We start from the raw sequence: 16048 nt of genomic DNA, 5'->3' as shown, positions 1-16048 counted from the left end.
ATCGCATTTTGTTCATAGTTCTTTCCAAAGGTTGTTAGAAAGCATGGCGTTTATCAACGTTTTGGTCTTCCCTATCACCCTCAAACTAGTGGACAAGTTGAGGTGTCCAACCGTCAAATAAAGTTGATCCTTGAGAAGACGGTTGCTAGGAATAGGAAAGATTGGGCGGACAAGCTTGATGATGCTTTATGGGAATATCGTACGGCTTTCAAGACTCCCATAGGCACCACTCCATACCGTTTTGTTTTTGGAAAATCTTGTCATCTTCCGGTGGAGCTTGAGCACCGCGCTTATTGGGCAATCAAGAAAATGAACTTCGATTTAGCGAGTGCGGGAGAGCAAAGGTGGTTGGATCTTCATGAATTAGAAGAACTTATGCTTGATGCTTATGATTGTGTAAGTACCTACAAAGCTCGATTTAAGGATGATCATGACAAACTTATTGAGAAAAAGGAGTTTTGTGCAGGTGACAAAGTTCTTTATAATTCTAAGATGAAGTTGTTCCTCGGAAAGATCATGTCAAGGTGGAGTGGCCCTTATTTAGTTCAAGGTGTCTTTCCTAGTGGTGTTGTGGAAATTTCTATGTTGGATTCATCATCTCCGTTTAAGGTTAATGGCCATCGACTCAAGAAATACTTCGATGGTGCTTTCGTTGGCCTAGTTCACAAAATGATTCTCCGTCAACCACCTTGATAGGTGGAGAACGTCGAGCTATGACATTAAACAAGCGCTTTCCGGGAGGCAACCTCGTTTTCTAACCCATTCTTTTGATTTTTCATTCTTTTTATTTCTTTTTTTTTTTTTTTGACAAATATTCTTGTCTTTCTTTGTTTTCTTGATTTTAGGTACCTTGGGATTGAGTTGATTAAGGTTTTTGACAATTTTGGTGAATATTGAAAGTTTCAAGAGGTTGCAGTTGAATTAAGGTGAAGGAGAAATTGATATGCAAGTGCGCTCTCATGCTTGTGCTCTCGTGATTTTTAATCATAAACAAGTGATTTTTGAAAAATTTGTGTGATTTTTGGTCTTAACACCCGAGCATGATGCTCGAGCGCGTCGCCGAGACCGCGAGCACGAGCTTGGTGCGTGCAAGCCCCCCCCCCCCAAGGCCGACAGCTGGTGCGCACGCACTGTTGGGTGTGCACACACACACCAGCTGGGTCAGCCAGCCACCCTCATTTTCTTGGCAAATCAAAGCAGCCCTCCTAGTGTTTCTCTCTCCCCGATTCTTCCTCCCTCTTTTCCCTTTCACTATTTTTCTTCTTCCTCTTTACAAATCATCATAGAATTAATCAATTTTATCATCTTAATTACATCAATCATGAATTACAACAACAATTCAACAAAATCATTCACGAAAATCTGAAAATATTTGAACTTATTTTCGAAAATTTGGGTAAGAATTTCGAATTCTTGCGTATTTGATTTTGTATTTGGAACTTGCTTCTTGGTGTTCAAATTGATTTATATTCTTCATTTATTCCATTTTCAAGAGTTTTAAGGCTTCATTGAGCTATGGTTTCTCACTTTCTAGACATCTTCTTCCTCATTTTTGAAGCTTGGAACCCTTGTTTGGGCTTTCATAGTAGAACTCCATTGTTGGTTCTTTTTGCTTGTACTTTGTGTTGTATGATGTTATTTGATGATAATTTGAAGCTTTTTCATGATGAAATTGTTTACCTTGCTTAGATTCTTGAAACCACCATTGTTAGTCATCTTTCTCTCTCATGGGTATTGTTCATGATAGCTTTGTTTATTTGATTATTCAATGTTTTTGGATTATTTTGCCTATGATGATTCATGATTTTGGTCTTTCATGTCAAACTTTTTCCTTTGATTCATGATTAGTTGCTTATTATTTTTTTTCATTGAATATTTCTATGGTTGCTACCATATTCATGGAATTAGTTCTTTATGACCAATTCTTGTTTCATTCCTGATTGGATTATCTTTGTTCTTTAAAATTCTTGAGTAATTCTCTTATGCTATTATGTGTTTGAACTGATTTCTTGATGAATTGCTCATGCTTAGCCTTTCTTCTTGTAGATGGCCCCTATTCGTCGAAAGAAGCGGGCTATAACAAGCACAAGTAAATCCCGGCATGTTGTTCCACCTCCTCCCGATGTGGTTGAGACATATGGCATTGAATTCTCTAAAGAAATGCATCGGGATAGATTCATCCAAATAACAAAGAGGAAGCTTAAATCCACACGGTTCTATGATCAAGCGACTACCAAATTGCTTGGAATTGATGAAGATGTTCGTCTCCTTGCCAAGAATCTCGGTCTTTTGTAGTTCTTGGACTTGAATGCACCCACTTATGCTAGGGTGACATATGAATTTCTTTCGTCCCTTGAAGTGATTCATGAAACTAATGGTGATTCTTCAAGGACGTTGACTTTCCAATTGTTTAACAATGATCATCGGATTTCAGAGTCTCAACTTTGCTCATACTTCTGATTTCCTTGGGTCGTTGATGAAGATCACATTGTAAATTCAGCCAATGTTAAGATGAGTAATGATCATGAGTATGATGAGCTCAAGTGGTGGCGGCGAATCTCAAATGAAGGGAAATATGAGCCCCAAACTTTAAAGGCCGCATCTATCATCCATCCGGCTATGAGATACTTCAATCGTATTCTCACCTATACCTTATGTTCTAAAGACTCATTGGGAGCCATTTCCCGTGAGGAATTATGTTGGCTTTGGATAGCTGATCAAGATCCGGGAGAGCTTGTGCTTATTGATTTTACACAACATTTGATCAACCGATATCTTGATATTTGAGATGGCCTTTCACTCTCGGGGAGCATTCAAATTAGGGGCATGATTTCCATTCTTGCCCTATACCTTGATGATTCCTACAAGGATTTACTTTGTGAACTTCTGCCAATAGTTGATCCTCACGAGAAGTTGCCTTCCCACTACCTCAACATCTATGCTCTTGTCGACAAAAATTTCATCGGGCGAACCAAAAGACAAGATCTTTACATTTGGAATGTCTTTCGTGTCAAGGATTGGTTCTTGATTCCTAGCAAAGAAGCCACTGACCGTAGGACGAAGAAGAATTCCCTTACTTGGAGACCTCCAAGGTGCAACATCGATCCTTCTCTTCGGTGGAAGACAAATCATACAAGAACCTATTGCGATGATGTTCTCTCGGTGGATTTTCAAGCCTTTCCCCCAGTTTAACAGGGAGGTACTCCTACCCCTTCCTCTACTTCTTCTACTTCACTTGAATTATCCACTATGCATGCCAAGATAGACTCCATTGCTAATGTCTTGTATTCTATGCCTTTGGGCGGGATTTCTCTCTTAGTTATGATTTCCATGCTAGTCAAGTGTATGATTTCCATGTTAGGAGGGGGGAGATTGAACCTTACTTGAATTATCTGTACCTCCCGGTCAACCAAGGACCTATCCCTCAATGGGAACCCTTTGACCCATCCATCAGACCTAGACCTTGTTACTCCTATTGGGAGGGTCCTCATGTCCACCCTAGTGTTATTGTTGGCACCACCCCGACCACTTACGATTATAGGCGGCACGGTGGGTACAACTTTACTTATGATCCCGCGAACCCTTTGCCTTTCCCGAACCCCGAGACTTTTGGTAGGTGGGGATTGTCAGGCGAGCCGATCTTGGATGATTGGTCTCATTTCATCACGGTGGATCGTGCTAGGAGATAGGGTAAGTTAAGGGGCAAGGCCCCCATAGAGGTGAGTGAAATGGCTAGCTCGAGTCATGTAGTCTTTGAGACCGGTGAGGGGAGTACTCATTCTACCCCTTACCATAGTGCCGAATGATACCATCATGTCTACCCCCCTTACTTGTTTGCTTTATATGTTATTCTCTTTATGCCTATATGATTATTAGATTTTGAGTTTGAGGTTAGTTCATTTCATGCTTGGGGGTAATTTATGTTGTTTGTGTGCTTCACCTTTCCCCCCTTCGCTTTTATGGTTCACTCTTGGTCTCTTTTGCTTGCCGATGTTGATCATTGATTGTCTCATGCTTCGCTGTTGTTCTGTATGGCTGATGATGTTTTCTTGCTGATGGATTCTCTGCTTTAGTTCCTGGTATTGTTGCTTGTTCGTTTGATTGCTATGTGATCTGCCTTTTGCTTCGTGATGTTTCTTCTTTAGTTCTGCATCCCTTATGAGTTACCTATATCCCTTTTATTTCTATGTTTTCTTCTCTCATGAAGTTACTAACATTCTTTTCAGTAGATATTTCTTTTTCTTTTTCTTCATCTCTCACTTTTTAGGTCCCCGATGAGAGCATTCGATGCTTGGAATTTGGTAACGAATTTCTTGTTATTGTACATGTTCTTTCGTATCACGACTATTGGATGAGATATTTCTATTTTCCCCTCTTTTTCTTTAACTCTTTGTATGGATAATTTAGGTTTAGATTAGGAGAAGTTGAACGGTTCGAGGTTGCTTGCTTTTAACACCTTAGCATGTTTGGGGTCATTGGCGTTGTAGCCGAATGACTATTTGTTTGTCGATTGGGACATTATGTGTTTAGCTTGCTTCCTTATGAATTTCTATTCCTCCTTTATTTTCTTTCTTTCTTTTTCATTTCTTTTTCCTCTGTTTCTATTTTCTTTTTGTTTTACTTTTTCTTTTTGTTATCTTTATCTCTTTTCTTTTCATTTCTTTTTGCATTTTGCAATCATAAATTCAAAATTTGAATTTATTATAATCTAAAAAAAAAAAAAACAAAAAACAAACTTTTTGAGGCATTGCTCTTATTTCTTATCGTTTTGCTTTTGCTTTGGACTTAGTACCACTTGGACTTGCATTTTTTGTTGTCACCCTTCCTATGGACAATGGTTCGCACAGTTTGAGAGTATCTTTGGTTGACTCTAGGATAGAGTATGCTAAGGTAGTCGTTTAGAAATTTTTGGACCTTGAATCCGGATTCTATTGTTTTTGATAATTTCTAATTGCTCCCTTTTGGTGAATTTGAAACTAATAGTGAGTTTTTGCTACAACTATGTGGGGTTTCATTCTTTTCTTGCCTTATCCTTATTTTGCATGAGCGGCGCATGGATCCTTAACTAATGTATGCTTTATCTAGAATTTCACTTTCATCTCCCGAGATCGCGACCGAGCCATTTAGAAAGGACAAAGGTATCTTTCCAGGATGGTAATTTTTCTTTTTCTAAGATAGTTTTCTTTTCTTTATTTTGGGTTTTCATTTGCCTACTTGCTAACCATTTGAGCCATATACCCTTCTTTTCAAGCCACATCTTTAGATCTTGTGCCTTTTGTTTCATTCTTGTTCCTATGTTTGGTTTTTGTGAAGCATTTGGTCTCTTATGTTGGAGATTTGGTGGATGAGAATGATTGTTTGGTTCTTATGATATAAGAAAGTTTGTGTTGTAAATATTTTGTGAATAATAAGCAAATGCAAAAGTTGAAAAAGCCGTCCATAGTTAAAGAGGTGAGGTCAATGAACAAAGTGAAAAAATTGAAAAAATTAAAAAATGAGAAAAAGCAAAGCACATTCAAAAGCTTTGGCAAAAATTGAAAAAAGTGAAAAATGAAAAATTCAAAAAATATTTTGATGTAAGTGTCTTTCTCCCTATTTTAAGCATTAAGGACAATGCTTTGTTCAAGCTTGGGGGGAAGCGTTCTACACTTTTTGTGTATATGTTTCTGATCATGGCTTTGAATAATCTTGGGGGTGTTGGTGTTTTTGTTTGGTGATTACTTGGTTTTGGTGTTGAGATTTGGCTGATCTTTGCTTCACAATTTAGGTACACCACCAAATTTAAAATTTTAGCCTACCTTCACCATTTTCGCCCTTACATTATAACCCTTTCCAAGACCTTTTGACCTTTGTGGTTGAGTCACAAGTCGGTGGAGGGAGATATAGGTCATGCTTATAGAGTGGTGTGCAATAGTTGATACGTCGAGTAGCCTCAAATCTCTTTCTTTTTCCGATTCCTTCGAGGAACCATTGAGATCGTTGCTAAAAGTAGATTTGAAGCTAATTCGGAGAATGTGCTAAAAATGTTTTGAGATGAAAGTGAATTGTGTCTTGATAGTTCTATATGCTTAGCATGTCCTATGTTTCAATCAACCATAGATATCTTGGAACGTGCTTACCATTGTTTGTTTAGGAAGCTTGGTATCTACTTGTGTTTTGTCTACTTGCAAAATTCCATTGTAAGAGCATTTTCTTCCTTTTGGTTTTAACTTTCTCTTTTCTCCTTTTATGCTTTACCTCATTTTACTTGAGAGTTTTGGGTTATTCTCTTAGGAAACCCTTATGAGAGAATTACTTGTCCTCTCGAGCGATCTAGAGGTTTAAATCGCTTGTCTTTTTTTGCTAAAATTGACTGTGATTCCTATGAAAGTGAGTTAGTGTACATTCTCATATTCTCTTGCATTCTTGTTTCTTGCTTTGCTTAAATAATGTCATCAACTTCCCTTGGGTTTGATTTTGTTTTGCTCAAGGACGAGAAAAAGTCCAGCTTGGGGGAATTTGATGAGCGTCATTTATGGCGCTCAATAGAGTAGTTTTTTTATTCCTTTTTCTTTACTTTCTCGCTTTATTTTCTAGTAATGTTTCTAGTTTTTTTATTTTATTTTATCTTTATAGCTCGTTTTGGTTTTTCGTTTACTTTTATGAGTTTTTCATAATTTTTGTTCTTATTTAGCTATTTTAGTTTAATTTCTATTCTTTTTTCTTTCTCGCTTACTTTTACTTGAATTCTTGCAAGTGAAGTTTTGAAATCCTATTTGCCGCTCTCTTACGGATGTTTTCTCATTGATTTAAGGTAGGGAATGTGCAAATATTTGAAGATCAAAGGCTGCCCTCCTCGTGGGCATCACCTCGAGAGCACCGACGATGGGGATGAACGAGAGCACTAGGAGCAAAGGCTTTGCGCAAGGATCTATGAGCGAGCAAGGGAAGTCGAGCACACGCATCACCACATGAGCACCGACGATGTGCGCGCAGACCCTACTGTGCGTGCGCAGGGGGGTGGTGCGCGCGCACGGGCCTGTTCCGTTTCCCTTCGCTTTATTTATTATAAATACCCTTGACTTTTCCTTTTTTAGGGGGGATGGCGTTTTCATTTGTACTTGGAGACTTATTTCCAGATTTAGTAGAGAAAATAGAGTGAGAAACTTTAGATTACTTGTTTTGTACTTCAAATTACATCTTTGAGCTTGGATTTCATCTTCAATCAATGAAAGTTTGTGAGAATTTCTTCCTTTGAATTTACTTTTGCTTGCTATTTCCTTTAATTCTTGAATGTTTGATTTGATTGTTGATCTTTATTTTGAGAAGTTGTTGAGTTGGATTTTCTCTTTGATTAAGATTCAATTTCCTTTGATTTTCAATTCCACCATGAATAGTGAATAGATTAGTAGCTAGGGAGAAGGGGAAGCATGCTTAATTGATGATTATTGCTAGTTGATGATTCTTTGTTGATTGAATTGTTGCAATTAAATTGGTTGAAATAGTTGTACATGTGATTAATTAGATTAGGAGTGATCAACCTATAAGATTAATCTAGATTGCATAGCAAATTTCAATGACATGAACCCTTGATTTGAGAATTGCTTTAATTGATCGAATTTGATTGTGATTCTCCTTGTTAGTCATTCTTAGTGAACCCTAGCTTGGCTTATAGGAGCTAGCTGTTGGATTCTATTAATTGCAACTATTGTTTGTCCTTTGCAATGTTTGAATCAATCAAGTCATCCATCGATTAGCATAATCATTGAGCTTGCATGTGGAACCTATATCCCTAGTGTTTAGCATCTGAATTTCTTTGACTTGATTAGCTAGTTGATACTTTAGTTACAATTTAATTCACCTTACCTCTCATTCTTCGAAGAAGCTTGACCATAGACTATAGCATTCTCCTTCTCATTCCTCGTGGTTCGACTCGGACTTGTCCTATACTAGGAATAAGTTTGATTTTCTTAATTGTTTGATTGGTGGTACTTTAGTTTTCAACAACCTAGATTACCATGCATCACACTCGGACGGCTAGGTCCTCTAAGTAAGAGAAGCTTACATTACAAGACTGGGAATGTCCCCCTACTAATAATAGGGAACATGTCTTTGTTGTTTACAGGGCCTCTCGAAGAGCGAGGCTGTGAAAATGCATGGCCGTGCTCGGATGGATTTTAGAAATCATCTGTTTATTGACAATCAAACTCGGATTTTGAGAAACACTTCTGGATGTAGTAAGGATGACGAATAATCTTACCTTATAGTTCATGAAGAGACATTAAGTGACATAGGAAAAAGGCTATACACTAAAAGCGCACTTGTCCGGAAGGACAAGTGGGAGATTGATAGGAATGCTGTCCTTCCAACAAGTATATTATTCCGACAGAGGGTTCAGAGCTATGGGAAAGCTATTTATTCAGTAAGTTCAAGTGATCGGAATGCCTAGGTGGAGGCCGCTTTCGATAAGTAATATTAATGTATAATAAATATTAACTCTTAATCTTGACTGAACCCTCGGGTCACACCCAAGCAACTAACGATCCGACACGACGAATTAATTCGGAAGAAATTAATGAGTCTCTCGAGTAATAAATATTTAAACGTCGGAAATCGAGCTAGGAGCATCGAAATCCGATTGTCGAAAGTTATGTCGAATTAATAAAAGACGAGACGGTAAAATCACTAATTAATCAACAATTTACCAGAATACCCATAGCATCGGAATGCCCCGAAAAAACCGAGTGCTAGGGGCCTTTGGTATAGCAAAGGTGGCTAGCATGCGCACCAAGCTGAGCTTAGCATGGCTGGCTAGGCGGTGCGGCATGCTAGCGCAGCATCGCTAGCATGCGTAAGAAAGCAGTAGCGAGTTATCAGCACCATCTATCTAGCAGCGCGCTAGCGTGCTGGCACTGCTAGTTGTGCTTGCTGGCTGGTGCGGGGAAGGCAAGCAGCAGCGCACAGCAGCCTGCTGGGTTGTGCAAGTTGCTGGCGTGCCCAGCAAGGGGCTAGGCGGCCAGTTGGGCAGCCTTTGCGCCTAAGGCTGGTAGCGCCAGCTGGCGTGCGTTGGTTAGGCCATGTGGGGAGTGTTGGCCGGTTCTCTTGGGAGCCTTGGGGATCAAGTATTGGTCCCCCGTTCCCTTGTGGGCCTTACCTAACCCCTCCACTTAGAATGACACTTGTTGATTAGTTAGTTGTTGGCTATTTTCTTTTGTTTTTGATTTAAAAATAAAAGGTCAAAATTGATTTTACCAACTCTCCCACATTAATGGGAGAGTGGATTTCTCACTTGAGTTTCCCAATAAATATCCCACTTGGGAATTGGGAAAGCTCACTTGAGTAAGAGCTCAATTAGGCATCTCCACTTGAGAGAAAACCTATAAGCTCATTAATTACTCAGGTAGTCCTTTCGGTCGGACTTGGCTAACATCCAAGTCGTAGACCGGTCGGGTCGCGTTGTCGGTGGACTTCGTCGGAGGTCATCGCCCTTTGTGAGACTTGGTTTTATCAAGTAAGAGCTCCATCCGGTTGAGCGAAGCACGCTACAAGGGTAATTTAGTATTTTCTCTAATCTTGTTATTTATGCATTTTGTTATATTCATTGTGAGTTTTTCCTTAGGCTCGGGTTTTATTTTCCGCACTGAGTTGGACTCATCCAAACCAAACAGAACAAAGAGATCTTTTCACAAGCTGATGCACAATTAGTAACTCCAACCTTTTTGCTCCATTTTCAAAAATTGAAATCTCAAAATAAAATTGAATTCAAATATCCTCTTGTTGACATTATCTTGCACATAGTAATAAATGTCTCTTAATAAAGGCATATGAGATAGCAAACAAGAGTTTAATTGTGAGCAAACAAAAAATTTGAAATCAATTTCTTTCTTCATCAAAGAATTGGGGTCCGATAAAATTAACTTAATTATCAAAGATGAAGCCAAGATATATCCTTCTCTACAAACAACTCCAATCTCATTGTCCAATAATTCATACTAAGAATTTGCAATATCTTGACAAAACACCAATAATATCCTCAATTGCACTCAATACATAATGATAATGTAACAAAATCAAAATTTCCAATTCAAGAGAATAAATAATGATGCTACCATTAATTAATAAGCAACCCTTCATCAACAAAAACACAATGCTAACTAGACTAGTCCACTTTCTCAACCAAATATGAAAATGCAGAAGGTTACCAGTATATCAAACTTCATCAGTACCCTGGGAGCGCCCGAACGCTATTTGTTTCGGGGTTTTTTGTGAACTCCTCGGATACTGGTCGCGTTCTCCTGACAACGAGACGTGGACACCTGCAAAACAACGAATATTCCGTTTATCGGAATATTCGCCTCCGACGATCAAGTAAGAGATCGGAAATCGGAAAAGCTAGAGAGATAAAGTAGAGAGAAGTTGGAGCCCTTTAATGCTCTATGTTTATGTTATGTCACAATCCACCACTCCCATCATAAATGATTGGGGTATTTATAGGGGTGGGAACATGTGCCCCTCTAGGGTTTGTACCCTAGAATGTCGTGACGTGATTGGTTGCGCAATCAGGGGTCGCCACGTGTCATGGGGGGCGCCGTTTTACGGCTTTCAAGGGTTTCTCGGGATTTGGGCCTGATGTAACCAGGGCCTTTTTCTCTTTCTGATGTTGTATTGTGTATTTAAAGATAGCTGACATGTGTCACCCTGTTAGGTGGACACGTGTCACACTCTCATAGGGCCACGTGTCGCCTTCTTATTGGGCCACGTGTCACTATGAGATTGGGCCACGTACCTGGGGTATTTTTACCCTAAACATTTGCCCCTCAGAGGGGGTGGCTCGTACACTTACTGGCCGCCTCCTCTAATCTTGCATTCGGGACGTCCTGGTACTCTGGGTTGGGTTTACCTCCTATCTGCCCTGGACGTCCATATACTTTGGACTCAAAGCTCTCTTTGCTACCTGGACGTCCGTATATTTTGTTCTGGACGTCCTCGTAGTCTGGAGTGAGCTTGTCTTCTTGCTCATTTGGACGTCCATACTTTGTACTGGACGTTCTCGTACTCTGAGAGAGGCTTAACCCCTGGTTCATTTGGACGTCCACATACTTTGGACTGGACGTCTTCATGCTCTGGGAGGAGCTTATCTCCCATCTCATCGGGACGTCCGCATATCTTGGACTGGACGTCCTCATACTCTAGGAGGAGCTTATCTCCTAACTACGCAGGGCGTCCACAACATTTAAAATGAACATCCTTGCTTTTTAGTCTGGACGCTCTCGTACTCTAGGAGGAGCTTATCTCCTAGCCACCCAGAGCGGCCTCAGCAGTGGGACCAGACGTCCTCCTATTTTTGTCTGGACGTTCTGATACTCTGGAGGAGCTTATCTCCTAACTACCCAGAGCGTCCACATATTTTTGAAATGGATTGGGCTTCCTTGATTTCAGGCGTACTCTATGGTTCTTTCATCATGCTGCGTACGTCTGAACTTTCCCCTTTGGACTAAACGTCTGGGAACTGGGCGGACGCATTTTCCTCTTAGATATTTTTAAGTTCTGGAGACTAAGTATTGAAGGTGTAAATCTCTTGAATTTGTGACTTAACTTACTCAACTCACTTTGACGTGCCGTCAATTGTCCGTCTGATTTTTTCACAAGTTAACAGAACCCTAACGTCATTCTGTCCCTTTCTTCGAGTAATTTCTCAAAAAATTACCGTTTGAATGTTTAGGCGGGAAAGATGGTTTTACCATTTTGCCCCCATAAGTTCATTCTATAAATATGGGAAGTGAATTCTAATTTTCACACTTTACCCAATTGTGAATTCTAGAGAGAAGTCAGAGCAGTCTAGTGAGAGAAAGTGATTTTCCTTTTAATCTTCAAGAGTGTCGCCGTGAGTTTGAGTTGTCCGGGCATTTTTTGAGTTTTCCGGTCAATCTTCAACAACACCAAGAACACTTTCGAAGTTTTCAGAACGTACACAGGTAGGCCGTCTACACTTCTTTCTTTTCTTGTGTTTTTCTTTTTTCTTTACTTCAATTCTGGATCCATACTCGGCTTCGTCCGACTCTCCTCATGAGGCCGGCCGTTCGCCTGGGACTGAGGAGTCTAGAGTGGACGGAGAAGAGTTGTCTCCTCCTTGGAGTGAGTCTATGTCTGATGCATACATACTCACCCCCACTTATTCTTCTCTGTCCCCACAGGCAATGGCAAGAACAATGCGTACGCGCGATCTTCATGCGGCCAGGAACCCAGACGGTAGTCTGGTTCACCCTAGGGTCCCTTATGACCCTAATAACCCAAGTACCATGGAGGTGGAGACTACCTCCACCACCCAAACAACGACCGCCTCCACTGGCTCTCATCACTTGGCCGTGGAGGTCACTTCTTCTTTCGAGGAACGCCAACAAGCTCAAGGCGCCTCGTCCACTCTTGCTCCGGGACTTAGGTTCCCTCAATTTGCAAGTTTAGTCATGGATGGGGCCGAACTGGTAGCTTGCAAAGACCATCCTACAGATCTTGGGGCGGACGCTGCTGGTTTGTCCGTCCCCTCTTCCTCTCAACCTCTACTTCAACTAGGCGGGGCGGACAGACCCATGATGGGAATCTCAATTAGGGAACCGTCCGACCTTCCTATTCGCAACGCCCCTCCTTCGGGAAATCAGGCGGACGCTGCCAAAGACAAAGGCAAGCGTCCATTAGTTGAGGAGGGCGTTCCTTCTTCCATGGGCGTACATAGCTCAAGAGGCCGAAGCTCGGCCGAGGCAGCAGACTTGGACATGGTGCTGTCTTCAGAGTTTGGGAGTGCCCCTTCTCACCAAGTGGAAGAAGAAGAAGTTGAGAAAGAGGACGTGGGTGAGACGGCTGAAGGTGAGGCGGCGGCCGAAGAAAACATCGCGAATATTGACAACTTCAGGGACCCGTACGCCTGTACGGTTGGAGAGACAGCCCTGTAGTTCTTGAAAAAGGATTTTGAGGAGTAAGAGGAGTCCCTCCATTTGGGGGAGGGATTCGAAATACAAGTCCCCAGGAAAGCCATTGCTGTGGCTACCTGGGATGATGAGAAGCCGCGCAAACGGGCGTTTTGCGTTTACAGGGCCGCTTTGGATGTAGGCCTTCGCTTCCCTCTTCATCCATTCGTCCGGACAGTTCTGGACGAATATGACATTGGCCTTTTCCAACTGACGCCAAACAGTTGGTTAAATATTTTTGGGTATTTGGTGACGTGCATCTGCAAGGGTTTCACGCCAGACTTTGCGGTCTTCTGTGAGATGCACTCACTTACTCGGCTGGAGAAGGATACGGATGGTTGGCTCGTCTTGAGCGCGACCAGGGATTACATGGTTGTGGTCGACCGTGTCAGCAAATGGAGGGACTGGAAGCACCGATTCTACCGCATCAAAACCCAAGATGCGGAGTTCAACCTTCGTATGAACAAGTGTCGTCCGGATCCCATTCAGCTCGGACGCGGGGACCATAAACCTGACAAGCCGCCCATCTATCCAAGCCACGAGCACCAACTTGAATATTTCATGGTCAACCGAGTCAAGCGGGGTAACAAAACCGAACGTGTCCCTCGCCATTGGGTTCCTCTTGCCAATTGGCTTAAGGACACTACCTTCATGTCTGCGTACGGCCTGTACCAGAACATGCCCCAAGGTGGACACTTACATATATAAACTTTTTGTACGCACGTAGAGTTTTTAGAGAAATATTCTAACACTTTGCTTTTTTCTCTTTACAGCGGAGGCGTACGCTATGCTTGACCCGGCTCAGAAGGGAGAGGTGGCGATGTCCGAGGTGGACCTTGCTCGATACAAGGCTCGTTTCCAGATGTACGAGCAACTCAAGGAGGTAAACACTTAGTTTATTTTTTGAGTTTTTCTTTCCTCATTGTCCGTTCTGCTATATTGGGAGGAGCCTGCTTCCCGAGTTTGCACGGACGCATTTCGTCCTTTCATACATGTTGGAAGGGAGCTCCTTCCCCAATTCACACGGACACTGACATGCTTTCTGCCTTGTGTAATTTTTCTAACTTTGCTTGTGTTTTTACAGTCTTCTTCTACTCCGAAGGCAAGGAGGAAGCAGCCGGCTTCGTCCACTCCTGATGCGAACGCATCTAAAAGGAGGAAGACAGTTGCAACCAGGACGCCTTCTAAATCCGCGGCCAAGGCAAAGTCGCAGACTGCTACAACGCAGTCTCAAGGAGAACAGTACCGGCTGACACAAAGCGGGGTCTCCAAGCCCGTGGAACCTATTGCTGATCGGGTCCACGATTCGTCCGTCCCACTGGACGATGGGGGTAAGTCATCCCCGGAAAAAATGACCGGCTCCATCTCGACTCCGCATGTCGAGGTAGTTAAAAAATCTGATTGGTTAAATTCCAGTCAGTCGGCCAGTGACACTGCTGGCCGTTTAGACAACAAGGGGGATGCCTCGTTGCCGCCCCCTCCCATCAATCTCTCTCCTCCAAGCTTCTCCACTGGTTAGCCTTTCTTCCTTATTCTTGTACCACTTGATTTACTTATACTTGTAAATTTTAGCTAACTCTTCTTGTGCGGTCGTCCGCAGACATCTCAGAGGAGTTACAAATGAGGCTGCCCGGCCAGTCACTGACTGGCGCGGACAGGAAGGCCATGCGCGAGGCCATGGTTCGCGCGGTTCCCCAAGCGCAGCGTGAGAAACTGCGGGGAATCAATGAGGGCTTCCTCGGCCCTATGCTCAACTGTATTGCTGAGGTACGTCTCCTTTTCTCTATACTTTTTCTTTCTAACACTTAGCAAATTTTTCTATATTTGACTAAGTTTCCTTCTTCTGTCCGCAGCTCTTCCTCCGCCTGAACGCCTTCCTTAAATGGAAGGATAAAGAGAATGAGCGGCTGAAACAGGCTTGGCTCGAAATCAGGAAGGCTGAGGATGCTGTGACGGGGACGGCCGCCGTCCAAAGGGTGCATTTTGAGACCAAAATAACCGCTCCGGCCGACAAGGCGGCGCGGCAAACTAAAGACCTGGTCAAACTGGGCAAGGCACTCGAAGAGGAGTCCTTGTCCAGGGAGGCCATGCGGGTTGAGAGGGACGAGGCCGTCCTGGAGAAAGAGAAATGGAGGCTGGGCTTCGAGGCGTCTGAGGCCTTAAAGAGTGAGCTGAAGTTGGCCTAAGCCAACCTTAAGTCTGCTTTGGACGAAGCGGACACGCTGAAGGCTGAGGTTGAGGCCTTGAGGAAGTCCGTTTCGGACTATGCTGAGCAGCTAAAAGCTCCTCGGCCACCCAGCGCGAAGGAAATCGTCCGCATTGAGCAGAATGCCGAAGACAGGCTTAGGGCATACTTCTTCGATGCCTTCGAGCTGATGGTGGACGACGGAGAGGCCGCGTACTATGAAGAACGCTTCAAGAAGCGGCTGAACTATGTCTGCCTCAGAGAAGAGGCGAAGAAGGCCGGCCAGCCTCCTCCAGAGCTGTTAGTTACCTCTCCCGAGTCTGGAAAGGACGAGGAAGAGGGAGATGAGGAGGAGGGGGCGGACGGTGATGCCGCTCCGGTCGAGGACGCCAAGGTTGCGGAGGAGTCTGCCAAAGATGATACGGCTAAGTAGAGCTCAGGCCCTCCAACAACCGTCTGTTCAGCTTCCCAGCTTTCTCTTTATGCAGCTTTTATTCACTTAGCTTATTCTGTACTCTTTTTTTTTTCGAGGCCGCCTATTTGAGCGGTTTTGTAAACATTTCGGCCGCCTTTTGCGCGGTCAGTTTAATGAAGATTTCGTCCGCCTGTTGAGCGGTCCTTTAATTCTGTTTCATACTTAGCAATTTTTTGCAATGTTGTGCTTTTTGAATGTTTTTCGTACGTCTCAATATTATGCTTTTTCGTACGCTCCTAGGGGTATGCCCGTTTATTCGGTGTTCGCCTAGTCCATACTCTAAGATGTTTGATTAACTTGGTAGTTTTTATGCCTTAAAGGGTATGACGACTAGCAAGTTAATCAAATCATAGTAATGATTGCCCTTGGACTAGGTGAAACACCGAATTAATTTAATTGGCCATTCAGCTATCTTTGTACGAGTAGTCCGTTGAATCTATCGCTCGG

The 16048-nt window shown here is 42.6% G+C and overlaps 1 protein-coding gene across 1 annotated transcript; it reads left to right on the top strand.

Annotated features, from left to right (window-relative positions):
* Positions 1–309: 309 nt before the first annotated feature.
* On the top strand, positions 310–2295 carry LOC145566519 (uncharacterized). Its single transcript, XM_081625914.1, has 2 exons — positions 310–609; positions 2047–2295. Exons 1-2 carry the CDS (start codon positions 310–312, stop codon positions 2293–2295), a joined length of 549 nt encoding a protein of 182 aa, XP_081482040.1.
* Positions 2296–16048: the final 13753 nt, after the last annotated feature.

This window comes from Chenopodium album, chromosome 11 (genome assembly GCF_948465745.1).
Source record: "Chenopodium album chromosome 11, dcCheAlbu1.1, whole genome shotgun sequence".
Taxonomy (NCBI): domain Eukaryota; kingdom Viridiplantae; phylum Streptophyta; class Magnoliopsida; order Caryophyllales; family Amaranthaceae; genus Chenopodium; species Chenopodium album.
Note: the sequence above shows the minus strand (reverse complement) of the source record. Positions and strands in the feature narration are given on the sequence as shown.

Coding starts and splice junctions, on each gene's coding strand:
- LOC145566519 (XM_081625914.1), top strand. CDS start 310: ATGAACTTCGATTTAGCGAGTGCGGGAGAGCAAAGGTGGTTGGATCTT. Junction 610..2,046: donor ATTCATCATCTCCGTTTAAG/GTTAATGGCCAT, acceptor TTCTTCTTGTAG/ATGGCCCCTATTCGTCGAAA.